This window comes from Hyperolius riggenbachi, chromosome 5 (genome assembly GCF_040937935.1).
Source record: "Hyperolius riggenbachi isolate aHypRig1 chromosome 5, aHypRig1.pri, whole genome shotgun sequence".
Taxonomy (NCBI): Eukaryota; Metazoa; Chordata; class Amphibia; order Anura; family Hyperoliidae; genus Hyperolius; species Hyperolius riggenbachi.
The window spans coordinates 43654577-43669241 of NC_090650.1; the positions used below are offsets into that span (position 1 = coordinate 43654577).

General features: G+C 49.7%; 1 protein-coding gene across 2 annotated transcripts in view; it reads left to right on the forward strand.

Annotated features, from left to right (window-relative positions):
- Positions 1 to 14665, forward strand: part of LOC137518158 (macrophage mannose receptor 1-like) — a 493922-nt gene that overhangs the window by 434213 nt on the left and 45044 nt on the right. For both annotated transcript variants that reach the window (XM_068235572.1, XM_068235573.1), the window contains exon 26: positions 2898 to 3047. In XM_068235572.1, the coding sequence (XP_068091673.1) occupies positions 2898 to 3047 (150 nt within the window). The remainder of the gene's footprint in view (positions 1 to 2897; positions 3048 to 14665) is intronic.

Consider the following 14665-nt stretch of genomic DNA (forward strand, 5'->3'; position numbering starts at 1 on the left):
CGTACACGCCAGGTACTAAGAATACCAAGGCAGATGCACTCTCTAGGTGTTTCGAGCCGGAGACAGCACAGCCCTCTGTTCCCGAGACCATTGTCCCACGAAGAGTGGTGTTAGCCGCTACTGAGACTTGGGAGGACTGGAAGGAGACTTTGAGTCCTTTCCAGCAGGATATCCCAGAAGGAAAACCAGATGGGGTGTTGTTTATCCCATTACCATTCCGTCTCCAGATCTTGGAGATGGTCCACTCTCATAAAAATGCGGGACATCCTGGGGCGTCTAGAACGCAAGATCTCGTGGCCAGATGTGCATGGTGGCCTTCGCTAGCAGCTGACTGCAAAGAGTTTGTCAGGGAATGTGCGGTGTGCGCAAAAAGCAAGCCCTCCCGGCTGGCATCTGTAGGTACATTGCAGCCTTTGCCCACCCCGAGTGAACCATGGACCCACTTGTTCATGGATTTTGTGGGAGAGCTTCCTAGGTCTGAAGGCATGTCGGTCATCTGGGTGGTGGTCGACCGTTTTAGTAAAAAGGCCCACTTCGTGCCCCTGAAAGGACTCCCCTCGACCCAGGAACTGGCCGATTTATTTATCACCCATGTCTTCCGACTGCATGGCATTCCAGAAGACATAGTATCCGATCGGGGAGTCCACTTTGTTTCGAAATTTTGGAGGGCATTCTGTCACCAAATGGGCATGAAATTGTCGTTCTCCTCGGGTTACCACCCACAGACAAATGGCCAGACGGAGAGGGTCAACCAATCGTTAGAGCAATTTTTGAGATGTTACGTTGCCGAGGCGCAGAGTGATTGGGTTAAATTTTTACCTTATGCAGAATTTGCCCACAACAACTTAAAGAGTTCTTCCTCAGGTTTCTGTCCATTTCAGATAGTAACCGGTAAACTACCTAAATTCTCTCCGTTGCCAATTGCGTCCACTCCATTTCCAGCTTTGGAGGCTTGGCAAAGGTCATTTAAGGACATGTGGTGGACCATTAAGAATAATCTCGTAAAAGCATTTCAGAGTCAGAAAGGTCAGGCTGACAAGAAACGCTCGTTAGAGTGGAAATTTCAACCAGGAGATTTGGTTTGGGTGTCAACCCGTCACCTGACCCTGAAACAACCTTCGGACAAACTTGGTCCCAGGTTCGTGGGTCCATTCCCGGTTACTAGGAAAATCAACGATGTCACATATACCGTTGATCTTCCCACCAGCATGCGGGGAGTGAGGTCCTTCCACGTATCACTTCTCAAACCCGCAGTCCAGGTGGGTCCCACTCCTCCTCCTCCCGTCTTAGTCGATGCCCAACCCGAATATGAGGTGGAGAAGATCATAGACTCACGTACTGTACAAAACTCGGTGCAGTATCTCGTACATTGGAAGGGGTACGGCATTGAGGAGAGGCAATGGGTACCTGGGAACCGCATGCATGCGGACGAGTTAGTGAGTTAGTGAGGGAATTTCATGCTGTACATCCAGAAAAACCTGGAAGGAGCTGTCCGGAGTCCACTCCTCGGGGGGGGGGGGGGGGGGGGGTACTGTGAGAAAACGCGGAAGAGCCGCCGCCATGAGCCAGCGGCCGGCGGCTCTTTCCGCGTACAGCGCCACACACGGAGAGGCAGCCGCCTCCCCTCAGCATGAGGCGGCTGTCTCCGTGCAGGCACCTGTGAAGCGCGGAGAAACCGCTGCGTTGGACGCGGCGGTTAGCGTGCATAACCCCGCTGCGGAGACACCGCAGAGCGGGGCTGCTGTGGCTGGGACTCGTAGTCCCTCAGAGTTCAGAGTGACGCGCGCGCGCGCACTCAGGGAGAGAATTTATGATAGTCAGAAAGGAGTCAGCTGACCAGGCTGGTCAGCTGACTCTGGCTCCACTCCTCATTGGTCCAGCACTTAGGGAGGCCCTGGGGGAATACCTGTGTATATTTACTGCTACCTGGTCATTTCCCTGGTGTCTGGCGTTGCGATCACATATGTGGGAGCACCCAGATCCGTAGTCAGATCCGCAAGTGTGCCGGGACCAGCTGGAGCTGTAATCCTACACTTAGCTAGATTCTCTTGATAGCTAAAGTACTAGTTTGATTGTGATTATCTGTTATGACCTATTGCCTGCCCGACCATTCTCCTGAACTCTGATCTTGTACTTCGATATTTCTGATACTCTGTTGCCGAACCCCGGCTCGTTTCTAGACTCTGTTTCTGCCTCCTGATATTGTACCTTGATCTATCTGATTACCCGTTGCCGAACCCTGCCTGTACTTTGACTCCGCCTTTGCCTCCTGATCTTGTACCTTATTTGTCTGTGTGTGTACGACCTGGCCTGTCCGACCTCGAGAACCGACCTTGCTGTTAGAGGCGGTTCCTTGCACTGTTAGTGACCCTTCCTATTGAGGGTTACTTTCAGTATATCCTTCCTGCTGGCAGCCTGACTCCTCCCGTCTTGGAGAGCTCAGGTTTGCGGAGGGAATCTGTACAGTACGCCTTGCTGTACTGAGGCCTAGTCCTCTAAGTGTTACTGTTACACCAATACACTACACTCTACTCAGGTGAACAGAGGTTAGCGAGTATATTGGATTATCGGTGATACTGCAAATCACTTATAATCTGGTATACATCTGCATTCCCCGTGATACTGCAGATCACCGGTAATCAGATCCTCTCTGAGCTTCACCGATCGTTACACACCTGTAGCTACTTATGACAGGCAAGGGAAGTAAGGGTAAAGTGACAGCTAGGCCAGCACACTTGCGGTGCAGTTTGGTGAGGATTTGTAGGTTCATGGAGAACTGTGATATAAATCCAGACCTGATAATAATTGATACATTTTGTTGATATATCACTGTTCGATCTGAAGAGCATTCACCACGATTCTCATGAAGGACTAACCTGATGTTTCACTACTTCTAGTTGTGGCTCCCACTGACCCACATCACCGTCCTGGAAAATGCCCAGAAGGAACAAACACAATCTGGATCCCCTTCCGGGGCCATTGCTATATTGTGGAATCTTCATCCACCCTAAGCTGGGCTCAGGCGTCCTTGGAATGTTCTTCACATGGTAAGTGTGAGATACCTTTAGCTCACATAATGTTCCAAATTATTCTGCAAATTATATTTCTTTCTGATTTTCCTAAATTGTCGATGCAAGTGGCAGTCAACATCATTTTTGACTCATCAACCATTAGAGTATACATGTCAAACTTTGGCCTGCAGCCCGACTTTGGCTCGCAATTTCCCCACTGTGCATTATAGTTGGCCAGAGATAAAATGAGAGATAGGTCTATATGGCTAAGCACTGAAACTATGAAGCCACATGGTGAAGGGAGAGGGGCCACTAGACACCAGGGAACCTACACTTTACACTACCCTTCCCTACCTATGCCTAACACTAACACCCCCACCAACACCACATATGCCTAACACTTACCTCCCCATACCTACACCTAACACTCCCCTCCCCTATACCTGCACCTAACCCTAACCTGCCCTATACCTACACTTAACACTATTCACCCCCTTTAACTACACCTAACCACTTACCTTCCCCATAAACGCTACCCTCCCCCACCCATGCCTAACAATAACATCCTTCCCACATACACCCAAAACTACCTCACCACCACCTACGCCTAACCAGAGCAGTTTCTAGGCTACACTCATTCTTCCCCTCAGCGTGCTTACCACACCACACTCACTTCTTTACTTTTTCTTGGTGGTGGTGGGGGGCTGTCAAATACACAGCACCGGGTAGTTGCTAGGCTAAATTTCTCCCACTGCGAGGTGTAAAAATTGCCCCACCCTCCCCTGTCAGTTGGAATATTATTTGCATTGCGGTATTTAGCCCCCCAGTATAGGTAGCCAGGTGTCCCCTTAGTATAAGTCAGGTATAGGTGCCCCCAGTATAGGTAGCCAGGTGTAGGTCCCCCATTAGATAGCCTTGTGTAGGTTCCCCCAGTATTGGTAGCCAGCATAGGTGTTCCCAATATAGAAAGCCAGGCATAGGTGTTCCCAGTATAGGAAGCCAGGTATCTGTGCCCTAAGTATAGGTAGACAGGTATAAATGCCGCTAGTATAGGTGGCCATATATTAGTGCCAACTGTATAGGTAGTCGGGTATAGATGCAGCCAGTATAGGTAGTCAGATATAGGTGCCTCCAGTATAGGTAGCCAGGTATAGGTGCCCCCAGTATAGGTAGCCAGTTGTAGGTGCCACCAGTATAGGTAGATAGGTATATGTGTAGCCAGTTATAGGTGTCATCAGTGTAGGTAGTGTAACGCTGGTATAAGTGTACACTGAGTATTCTATAACTAGAAGTCAGATCGTCACCTGAGGTCATACACGTGAGGTCAGAAATATGCGGTACAAAAGGATTAAGGCAGAGCTAGGTCAGTAGCATGCTAAATTCATACACTGGTAATAAGGGATGCTCATCCGGATTTCAGATATCCGCGTAACCCAGATATCCGAACTTTTTTCAGCTATCTGATTCGGATTCAGGATTTTTTTTAAAATCCGGAAAGCTATCTGCGGATAGTTTCACCCCTGATCCGAATATCCGCGGATTTCCCAGATATCCGATTATTAATTCAGTTGCAAAAAGACACACACACACTCCTCCTCCTCTCTCATTTGGGTTAGAATTTGTAGGATGTCAAAAGCCAGCTCACATACATTGGCCAGGAATCAAACCCAGGTCACCTGCTCAGAAGGAAGCTGTGGTCACCATTATACCACCAAAGCCTGCCTAGCGTGAAGCCTAGCGTGAAGCCTAGCGTGAAGCCTAGCGTGAAGCCTAGCGTGAAGCCTAGCGTGAAGCCTAGCGTGAAGCCTAGCATGTACTATTGTGATATACCCAAGAGAAAAATGACTTCATAAAGATCATGTGCCCCCATGGATAATGCTGGTGTAACACACACAGCAAAGGACAGAAATTTGAAGTCTGGAAGAGTCCAGGGCAAGGGTGGGAAGGATGAAAACTGAAAAGCTAAGTGGCCATGCAATGCAACCTTTCCTGCTAGGGATGGCCTTGACTTTTGTGTTCAACAGTTGTCCGAAGAGAACCCCAGATAGCCATTTAGCAGCAACTACATATACACAGTCCTTGTGGCACAATTCGTTAGTGCATTTGGCTGTTAACTTTAAGGTTGGTGGTTCAAGCCCACCTAGGGATGGCCTTGCCTTTTTGTGTTCAACAGTTGTCCAAAGAGAACCCCAGATAGCCATTTAGCAGCAACTACATACATGCAGTCCTTGTGGCACAATTGGTTAGTGCATTTAGCTGTTAACTGAAAGGTTGGTGGTTCAAGCCCACCCAGGGATGGCCTTGCATTTTGTGAAGGGAACTAATGTACCCTTCTTAAACTTGAAGATTGTATACAAATGTAAGCAGACTGCAGAGTGGCGCAGCAGAAGTGTGCTGGTCACATAACCCAGAGGTTAATAGATTGAAACCCTCCTCTGCTAGGCATGATTTCATTTTTGCACCTCGCTTTATCGCATGGGCAAAACGGTTTCCATAGCCCTGTAAGAGAAAGTGTAATAAGGGCCCTGCCGTAACATAGATATTATGGTAGCTAAGACTACTCCGGATCCAGATATACAGATATCCGGATCCGGTTCGGATATCCGAATCCGACCTTTTAGATATCCGCATGAACGCGGATACAATTTATTTGGAGCAAGTGCTGGTATCAGCCCCATTGTGCCCTGAATGGGCATTTCCACTGTACAAAATAGTCCCGATTGCTGCATATTTACACTAGCTGACTCAAAGGCGTAAGGATACAGGTTTTTGCAGCTGCAGGGTGGAAGGATACAGTTTCAGCTGACAGCGCCGGTGTTTGAAAAGCTTTTAGGAAGGAAGCATTGAAGAAGAGAGGGGAGAAGCAGAAGGCTGGAGGAATGTCTGATGCTGTAGTCAGAAATCAACGGTGTCTGCGAGTGTTTCTCCCCCACGACTTCACGCACACCACCAGTGGACAAAAGGGCAGATCATGGATGTCTGTTACCAGGGAGAGGCGCAGACATGGAGGAATTACTAGTGACTAGTGTGAGTCTATGACATCCAGGGAAAAGCAGCAGCAGGATAGATACTGGGAAAGCAAGCAGGGATTCTGGGCATACATTAGAATAGATGACAGATCACCAAGTGAATTTCTCTTAGCATGCAGGGAACTTGGTTACTCTGCTGTGCAGGGAACAGAGTCACCCATCCTCACCATATACTGAAAATAATGCACTTTACCTGACTGCTTAATTGCTAACCTGTTGCCTATTATATGAATGATATGGTGCAAAATAATTTTGTGGGACACAGGGTGCCTAATTGCTATATGGGAAACGTCTACTTATTAAGTGGTGTGTCACTAATTGCTGTGTGCTCTGCTATCTTACTACTTCCTACTATCTATCTGCTACCTTTCTACTGTGCAGAGGGCATATGCTGCCTAACTGCCATGCAGGGGTATACATGGGGGATATACTGTATGCAGTCCTATTGCTATGTGTGAGATATTTTGGCTGTTATGTGGGAAAGATTCTATAGGAGACTTCGGAGCTAGTCTACTTTAGGGGACCCAGCAGGAAATCTAGCTAACGTGATTGGGTGGACGGCATGCTCTTGAACTTATAGGTTTCAGATAGGTTGTAATAAACTACGCCCACGTTGTTCAGCCAATCACAATGCTCTGTGCGGTAAAGGGTGCTGTGATTGGAGAACTGTTCCGTATGAGGTTTCCTGCTGGGTCCCCTAAAGTAGACTAGCTCTGAGACTTCTAGCCTTATTTTTTTTTGTTATGGTGACATATAACCTGTCATTGCCATGCCCACAAACACCACAGCATGTTGCACGGTTTCCTTTTATTGGTGCCCAGAAGTGTCCCGAATCTTTTGGGATGCTGGCAACGCACCTGCTCCTCATTCTCCCCTGTGGTGGTGCTGCTGCCACCGCAAACTCACCTCAGATTGTCGGCGAGCAGGAGATAGGAATCAGCCAGACCAGCGCATAGCAGCCGCACGGTGTACTTGAAATGCTGGACGTGACCGATGATGTCACTTTCTGCATTTGAATTCACCGCGCGGCTGCAATGCGCCGTTCTGGCTGACTCCTATCTCCTGCTCGCCGCCGATCTGAGGTGTGTTAGCGGCAGCAGCAGCACCACCACAGGGGAGAATGAGGGGGGATATATTTAAGCAGCAGCGAGCGATGCAACGGTAGATGGCTTCTTCCTCCTCCATGCCCCCAGACGGACCCAGGACCATGGGAGCCACATACTTCTCTCGCTGCCACTCAAGTACCAGCTGCTGTGTGGTCCTGGGCTGAAGGATGAGGTTAGTGCTAGAGGCAGGAATGAGATGTGCTGCTGGGGTTACAGAAGGACAGGGGTGTGATATGCTGGGGAGGGGGGGTGGCTGGAGTGTGATGTTTTTGGGGGGACAGGGGTGTAATGTACTGGAGGGGACAGGTGTGTGATGTACTGGAGGGGACAGGTGTGTGATGTGCTGCAGGGGACAGGGGTGTGATGTGCTGGAGGGGACAAGGGTGTGATGTGCTGGATGGGACAAGGGTGTGATGTGCTGGAGGGGACTGGGGTGTGATGTGCTGGAGGGGACTGGGGTGTGATGTGCTGAGGGGGACAGTATTGGCATGTTCTGGAGAGGACAGGGGTGTGATTTTCTGGGGGTACAGGGGTTTTGTGCTGGAGGGGACATGGGTGTCATGTGCTTGGGAGACAGGGGTGTCATGACACCCCTGTCTCCCCAGTTCACAATACCCCTTGTCCTCCCAGCATGACACCCCTGTCCCTCTGTTTCCTCAGCATACATTTACTGGTGAAAGGCTGTCTGTCGTTATGGTGCATTTACTGGTGAAAGGCTGTCTGTCATTATGTGCATTTACTGGTGAAACACTGTCTCTCATTATGTGGATTTACTGGTGAAATGCTGTCTGGGGAAACGCTGTCCCTCATTACATGCATTTACTGGTAAAAAGCTGTCTCTCATTACATGCATTTACTGGTGAAAGGCTGTCTGTCATTATGTGCATTTACTGGTGAAAAGCTGTCTCTTATGTGCATTTATTGGGAAAACGCTGTCTGTCATTACATGCATTAACTGGTAAAACACTGTCTCTCATTACATGATTGATGCTTTTACTGGTGAAACGCTGTCTCTTATGTGCATTTAGTGATGAAACACTGTCTCTCATTACGTGCATTTACTGGAGAAACGCTGTCTGTCATTACGTGCATTTGCTGGGGAAACGCTGTCTGTCAATATGCGCATTTACTTTATATTTTTTTTATGCAACTACATTAGCTGGTACAAATACATTACAGTTAGCCCCGCACACATGATGTCATGACCACGCCCATATCTTCGCGGTTGCGCGCTTCGCACGCCGCAAATTCCCCCCATGAGCCCCACCTGCCAGCCATTGTGCCCCTCTTGAGCCCCCCCAAAAAATCTGAAGCTGGAGCCACCGCTGGACCCATGCTGTATAAGTAATGTACCTGCCCTGACCGTGCTTTGCAGACCAGGCATCTGTGGTCAGTTGGACCCTTGACCCAGCGCAAGATGAATGAAATCGAAAGCATTTGCCAAGAATGTGTTATGGAGGGCAAGTCTGCCATTCATTCAACTGTGTGAAACTTTCAATGGTACTTTCTCAGTACCATGGTGACCACGGGTAATGGCCAGGGAATCCTGGTTCGATTCCGGTCCGGAGTGGGAGACTAAGAAACTGCTACCACCACCACACATCCAAGGAAGGCAGCAGGCACGCTGTGGGCAAAGGAGCAGGAACAGCTACCACCCACCACACATCCAAGGAAGGCAGCAGACATGGCATGCATGTCCCGAGGTAGTGACCAAAAATAACAATACAGGAGGACTTTCGAGGCCCTGCTGTATATGAGACAAATCAACTTTAAATCCTTTAACGAGAATCTGTTATGGAGGGCAAAGATGACACCACTTGCCTTTAACAAGAATCTTGTATGGAGGACAAGTCTGCCATCCATTCAAGTGAAAGGTATACACTGACTGCCAGGTATAATACAATGTGCAGTCAAAGATGCAGTGAAAGGTATGCAGTGACTGCAAACAGACGTTTGTGTAGTGACGGCCAGGCAGGACTGGTGCGCACCATGACGAGAGTGCAGGTGATGGCGGCTTTCCAGCCCATATGGTCGCCGGGCTGAGGTAGCTGAATGACAGAACAGTGACTGTCCAGCTGATCAAATTTGGTCTGTCCACAATGAAGCAATGACCTTATTATCTTTGGTATGCCACCCCCCGAGACACTCATATAGCCGGCGGTCATTGCTTCATGGTGATACGCAAGCCCCTTCATCGCGGCAAGGTAATAATCATGAAGGGGGATGGGCACATGTACATGCCTTTTGTTTTGTTGTTGCAGCCGCAGTGCAGCCAGAAAAATTAGGCAGGCATGTACACGCACCAGAAAAATTATTATAGCGGCCGCTGCTAGCAGCAGCCTAAAAAATTCAGGAATCTGCCTGGAGTCCTGGACCCTGTTGGTGGTGGCGGAGAAAGCAGTCAAGTGGCCTGCGGGCAATGGTGCTGTGTGAGGTGCAACTTAGTCTTGGGGCAGACAGCCAGTAACACGGCATGCAGGCAGAGATACTGTGTGTGGGCACTGACTTAGTCTTTGGGCGGGCAGTAGCCCTCCGGGATCCATGCCTCATTCATTTTGATAAAGGTGAGGTACTGAACACTTTTGGGACTTAGGCGACTTCTCTTCTCAGTGACAATGCCTCCAGCTGCGCTAAAGGTCCTTTCTGACAGGACGCTTGAGGCAGGGCAAGACAGAAGTTGTATGGAAAATTGGGACAGCTCTGGCCACAGGTCAAGCCTGCGCACCCAGTAGTCCAAGGGTTCATCGCTGCTCACAGTGTCTACATCCACACTTAAGGCCAGCCCAGGTAGTTGGCTACCTGCCGGTCCAGGCGTTGGTGGAGAGTGGATCAGGAAGTGCCAAGTCGAGGCGTTGGACTAAAGAATGTCCGCATGTCCGACATCACCATGAGATCGCTGGAGCGTCCTGTCCTTGCTTGCGTGGACATGGGAGGAGGATTACTTGCAGTGGTACCTTTATTGCATTGTGCTGTGACATCACCCTTAAACAAATTGTAAAGCATAGTTGTCAGCTTGTTCTGCATGTGCTGCATGCTTTCTGCCTTCTGGTGAGTTGGTAACATGTCCGCCACTTTCTGCCTATACCGAGGGTCTAGTAGCGTGGCCACCCAGTACAGCTCATTCCCCTTGAGTTTTTTTATACAGGGGTCCCTCAACAGGCTGGACAGCATGAAAGACTATATCTGCACAAAGTTGGATGCAGACGTACTATCCATCTCCTCTTACTTTTCCTCAGTGACATCAGGTAAGTCCTCCTCCTCCCCCCAGCCACGAACAATACCATGGAAATGTGGAGCAGCACAGGCCCCCGGCGGTTGTTCTTCTGCCGCCTCCTCCTCCTCCAAATAAACACCTTCCTCATCATCCAAGTCTGACTCCTCTTCCCCTCACGACTCTTACTCCTCCTCCCCCCTCTGTGCTGCCACAGGTGTTGAGGAAACATCTGATTCTGATGTAAATTGCTCCCACAACTGTTCCTGCTGTAACTGTTCCTCTTCATGCTCTTCCACAGCTTGATCCACCACTCTACGCACGGCACGCTCCAGGAAGTAAGCGTACGGGATCAAGTCGCCGATGGTGCCTTCACTGCGACTCACCAGGTTTTTCACCACCTCAAACGGCCGCATGAGCCTGCATGCATTTCGCATCAGTATCCAGTTTGGGGGCCAGAACATCCCCATCTCCCCAGATTGTGTCCTTCTACTGAAATTGTAGAGGTACTGGGTGATGGCTTTCTCCTGTTCTAGCAGGTGAGAGAACATGACCAGGGTCGAATTCCAGCGAGTCGCTATCACATGTAACGATTGATGTCAGCAATGGACAGATATCTGATTATTCGGTGATCTGCAGTATCACCAATAATACAGATACTATACCTGATTATGTAGTGATCTGCAGAATCACCAATAATACAAGTATAGCGTAATGATAATGTGATAGCTAAAATGCGCAGATTGGTGTTTGGTGCAACAGTAGTACTGATAGCTGATACAGGGATAATCTCACCAGAGGAGCTGGTAGATACTAACAGTACAGAGAGCTCCTCACCAGTGACAAGGGCTCACTGGTGAGAGTAGAGTGGTCAGACAAATCGGATTGGCAACAGACAGGCAGATCAGGTACAGAGTCGGAAGGCAGAGGCAGAAACTATGAACAGGCAGAGTCGGCAACAAGATCAGATAGGCAAAGGCACCAGAGGGCAGAGCGTAAGAGTAGTCAGAACGAGCCAGAATCATACACAGATAAATCAATACAGTCTTCAATAATATTATAATTACAGCTATCAAAGGTCTGAGCGCTAACACTATGGGCTTGATTCACAAAAGAGTGCTAACTGTTAGCACTGCCGTTTTCGTGCGAATTTTCGCATTGCGCGCGATCACGATTTTTCGCGCGAAACGATAACGGTTTCGCGCGCAAACGCGAAATTTCCCGCGAAATCGATATCGTTTTCGCGCGAAAATTTGCGTTTGCGCGCGAATTGCGGCAAATTCGCGCGCGCAAAAGTCCGCGAAAAAGTTTGCACCGCTTTGTGAATCAGGCCCTAAGTATTCGCAACAGCAGACAAGTTGTGAGTGACTCCGCCGAGCTTAAGAAGCGGAGGAGACCCTGAAGGCACACCCACACTGATTAGCCAATGGAAAGCGGTGAGCGTGCCCTGTGACGTCAGCTGACGTGCCTCCTCCCCGCATAAAGGTCCTGTCTGTGAGCGCGCGCACGCGCTAATGCGACCTTATGAGCTGCTGAGAGACCCGTCCTCAGCGTGCTAGACGCCCGAGGTGCGGGAGAATCACTAGGCAGGGAGGCAGAGGCAGCTGCGGTGGTAGTGCTGTTCACCGCAGCTGCCTCACCGCTGTTTATTACAGTACCCCCCCCCCCTTTGAGGCGTGGACTCCGGACACATCCTGCACGGCTTCTCAGGATGCAAACTATGGAATTTCTGTTGAAACTCCTCAGCATGCATGTGATGACCTGGCACCCAAGATCTCTCCTCAGGCCCATACCCCTTCCAGTGAACAAGATACTGTACTGAGTTGCGCAACGCGACGAGAATCCAAAATCTGCTCAACCTCATACTCAGGCTCTCCGTCAATCACCACAGTGGGGGGAGAGAGGAATCCACATGTACGGCCGGCTTTAATAAAGACACATGGAAAGACTTCACACCTCTCATACTGGATGGCAGTGCGATCACATAAGTCACATCATTGATCTTTTTGGATACAGGGTATGGGCCAATAAACCTGGGGCCTAACTTTGTTGAGGGTTGCTTCAGTGCCAGATGCCGGGTTGAAACCCATACCATGTCCCCTGGTACAAATTCCCATTCCACTGACCGCTTCTTATCTGCCTGTTTCTTCTGAGTCTGAATGTGAGGAAGCGCGGAACTGCCGCCGCGAGATCTCAGAGGGAGGCGGCTGTTTCCGCGTCCAACAGGGCAGTACACCGCGGAGAGACTGCCGCTTGCCGCCAGAGCAGAGCGGCGGACGCGGAGTCCGCCGCTCTGCTCTGGCGGCAAGCGGCAGTCTCTCCGCGGTGTACTGCCCTGTTGGACGCGGTATGCGCGCATGGTGGGACTGGCAGCGTGAGCAGGCGTGGGGAAGCCGCCGCCTGCTCGGAAAGCAGTGCGGTGGTCCCCGCGTCCAATACAGTGCGGGCAGTGCAGGACATGCCTGGTGTGGCTGGGACTCATAGTCCCTCTAGGTTCAGAGTGACGCGCATGCGTGCGGTGCGGAGAGGCAGAGCCTATATGGCAGTCGGAAAAAGGTCAGCTGACCAGGCCGGTGAGCTGACAACTCTGCCCCTGCTCATTGGTCCAGCACTTAGGGAGGTGCTGGAGAGTGGTATGTATATATACTGCTGGCTGTTCACTTGCTCGTTGTCTGGCGTTGCGATCACTACGTGGTAGCACTCAGACCTTAGTCAGATCCGAAAGTGTGCCGGGACCAGCTGGAGCTGTAATCCTACACTTAGCTAGATTCTGTTGATAGTCTAAAGTACTAATTTGATTGTGATTATCTGTTATGACCTTTTGCTTGCCTGACTACTCTTCTGAACTCTGATCCTGTACCTTGCCTCTCTGATACTCTGTTGCCGAACCCCGGCTCGCCCTTAGACTCCGCATCTGCCTCCTGATTCTGTACCTCGATATTTCTGATACCCTGTTGCCGAACTCTGCTTGTTTATTAGACTACGCTTCTGCCTTCTGAATCTGTACTGTATCTGTCTGTGTGGTAACGACCTGGCTTGTCCGACCTCGAGAACTGACCTTACTGTTAGAGGCGGTTCCCAGTCCTGATAGTGACACTTCCTCCTGAGTGTCACTCTCAGATAGTCCTTCCTACTCTCAGCCTGACTCCTCCCTCCTAGGAGAGTTCAGGCCTTCGGAAGGAATTTGTGCAGTACTCCTTACTGCTCTGGGGCCTAGTCCTCTAAGTGTTACAGTTACACCAAACACTACACTCTACTCAGGTGTCCAGAGGTTAGCTAGTATATCGGATTATCGGTGATACTGCAGATCATCTATAATCTGGTATATATCTGTATTCCCAGTGATACTGCAGATCACCGGTAATCAGATCCTCTCTGTGTTACACCGATCGTTACACTGAAAAGCCTTTTCCAGGTTATTTTTGACCATAGACCAAATCTCCTTTAATGATTCCTGTCAAAGAGTCGGAAAAGGAGAAGATACCACGGGCAACGGGGAGAATTTAGGAGATCTCCCCAAGACCACCTGGAAGGGAAAAAAGCCAGACGAGGTGCTTTTCAAGTTGTTGTGCGCAAATTCTGCAAATGACAGAAATTTTGCCCATTCCAATTGAGCATCAGCCACATAGCACCTAAGGAACTGCTCCAGTGACTGATTAACCCTCTCTGTTTGCCCATTGGTCTGTGGGTGGTAGCCAGATGAAAATGACAGGTTCATTCCCAAATGATGACAAAAGGCTCACCAGAATTTGGATACGAACTGGACTCCACTATCTGACACCACATTTTCCGGTATGCCGTGTAAACGGAAAATGTGTTGAATGAAGAGATCTGCCAGTTCCTGGGCAGAGGGGAGTCCATCCAGAGGGATAAAATTAGCCATTTTGCTGAATCTGTCGACTACCACCCAGATGACCATTTTTCCCTCGGACCTGGGGAGTTCGCCCACAAAGTCCATGGATAAATGGGTCCACGGTTCCTCGGGTACTGGTAACGAGTGGAGAGTACCAGCAGGAGCCTGTCTGGGCAGTTTATTTCTGGCACAGACTGAGCAATCTCTCACTAATTCCCTACAATCTAGGGCCACCAAACACATCTAGAAAGTAGATCCTGTGTTCTCGCAACCCCGGGATGCCCTGCATTTTTATGTGCATGAAATAACTGTAAAATCTGCAGGCGGAAGTGTAGTAGTACAAACAGAACCCCATCAGGTTTCCCCTCGGGAATGTCTTGTTGATAGGGATGCAAAGTAAGTGACCAATCTTCCCCTGTTTCAGTGGCTGCTAACACAACCTTCTCGGGCAGGAT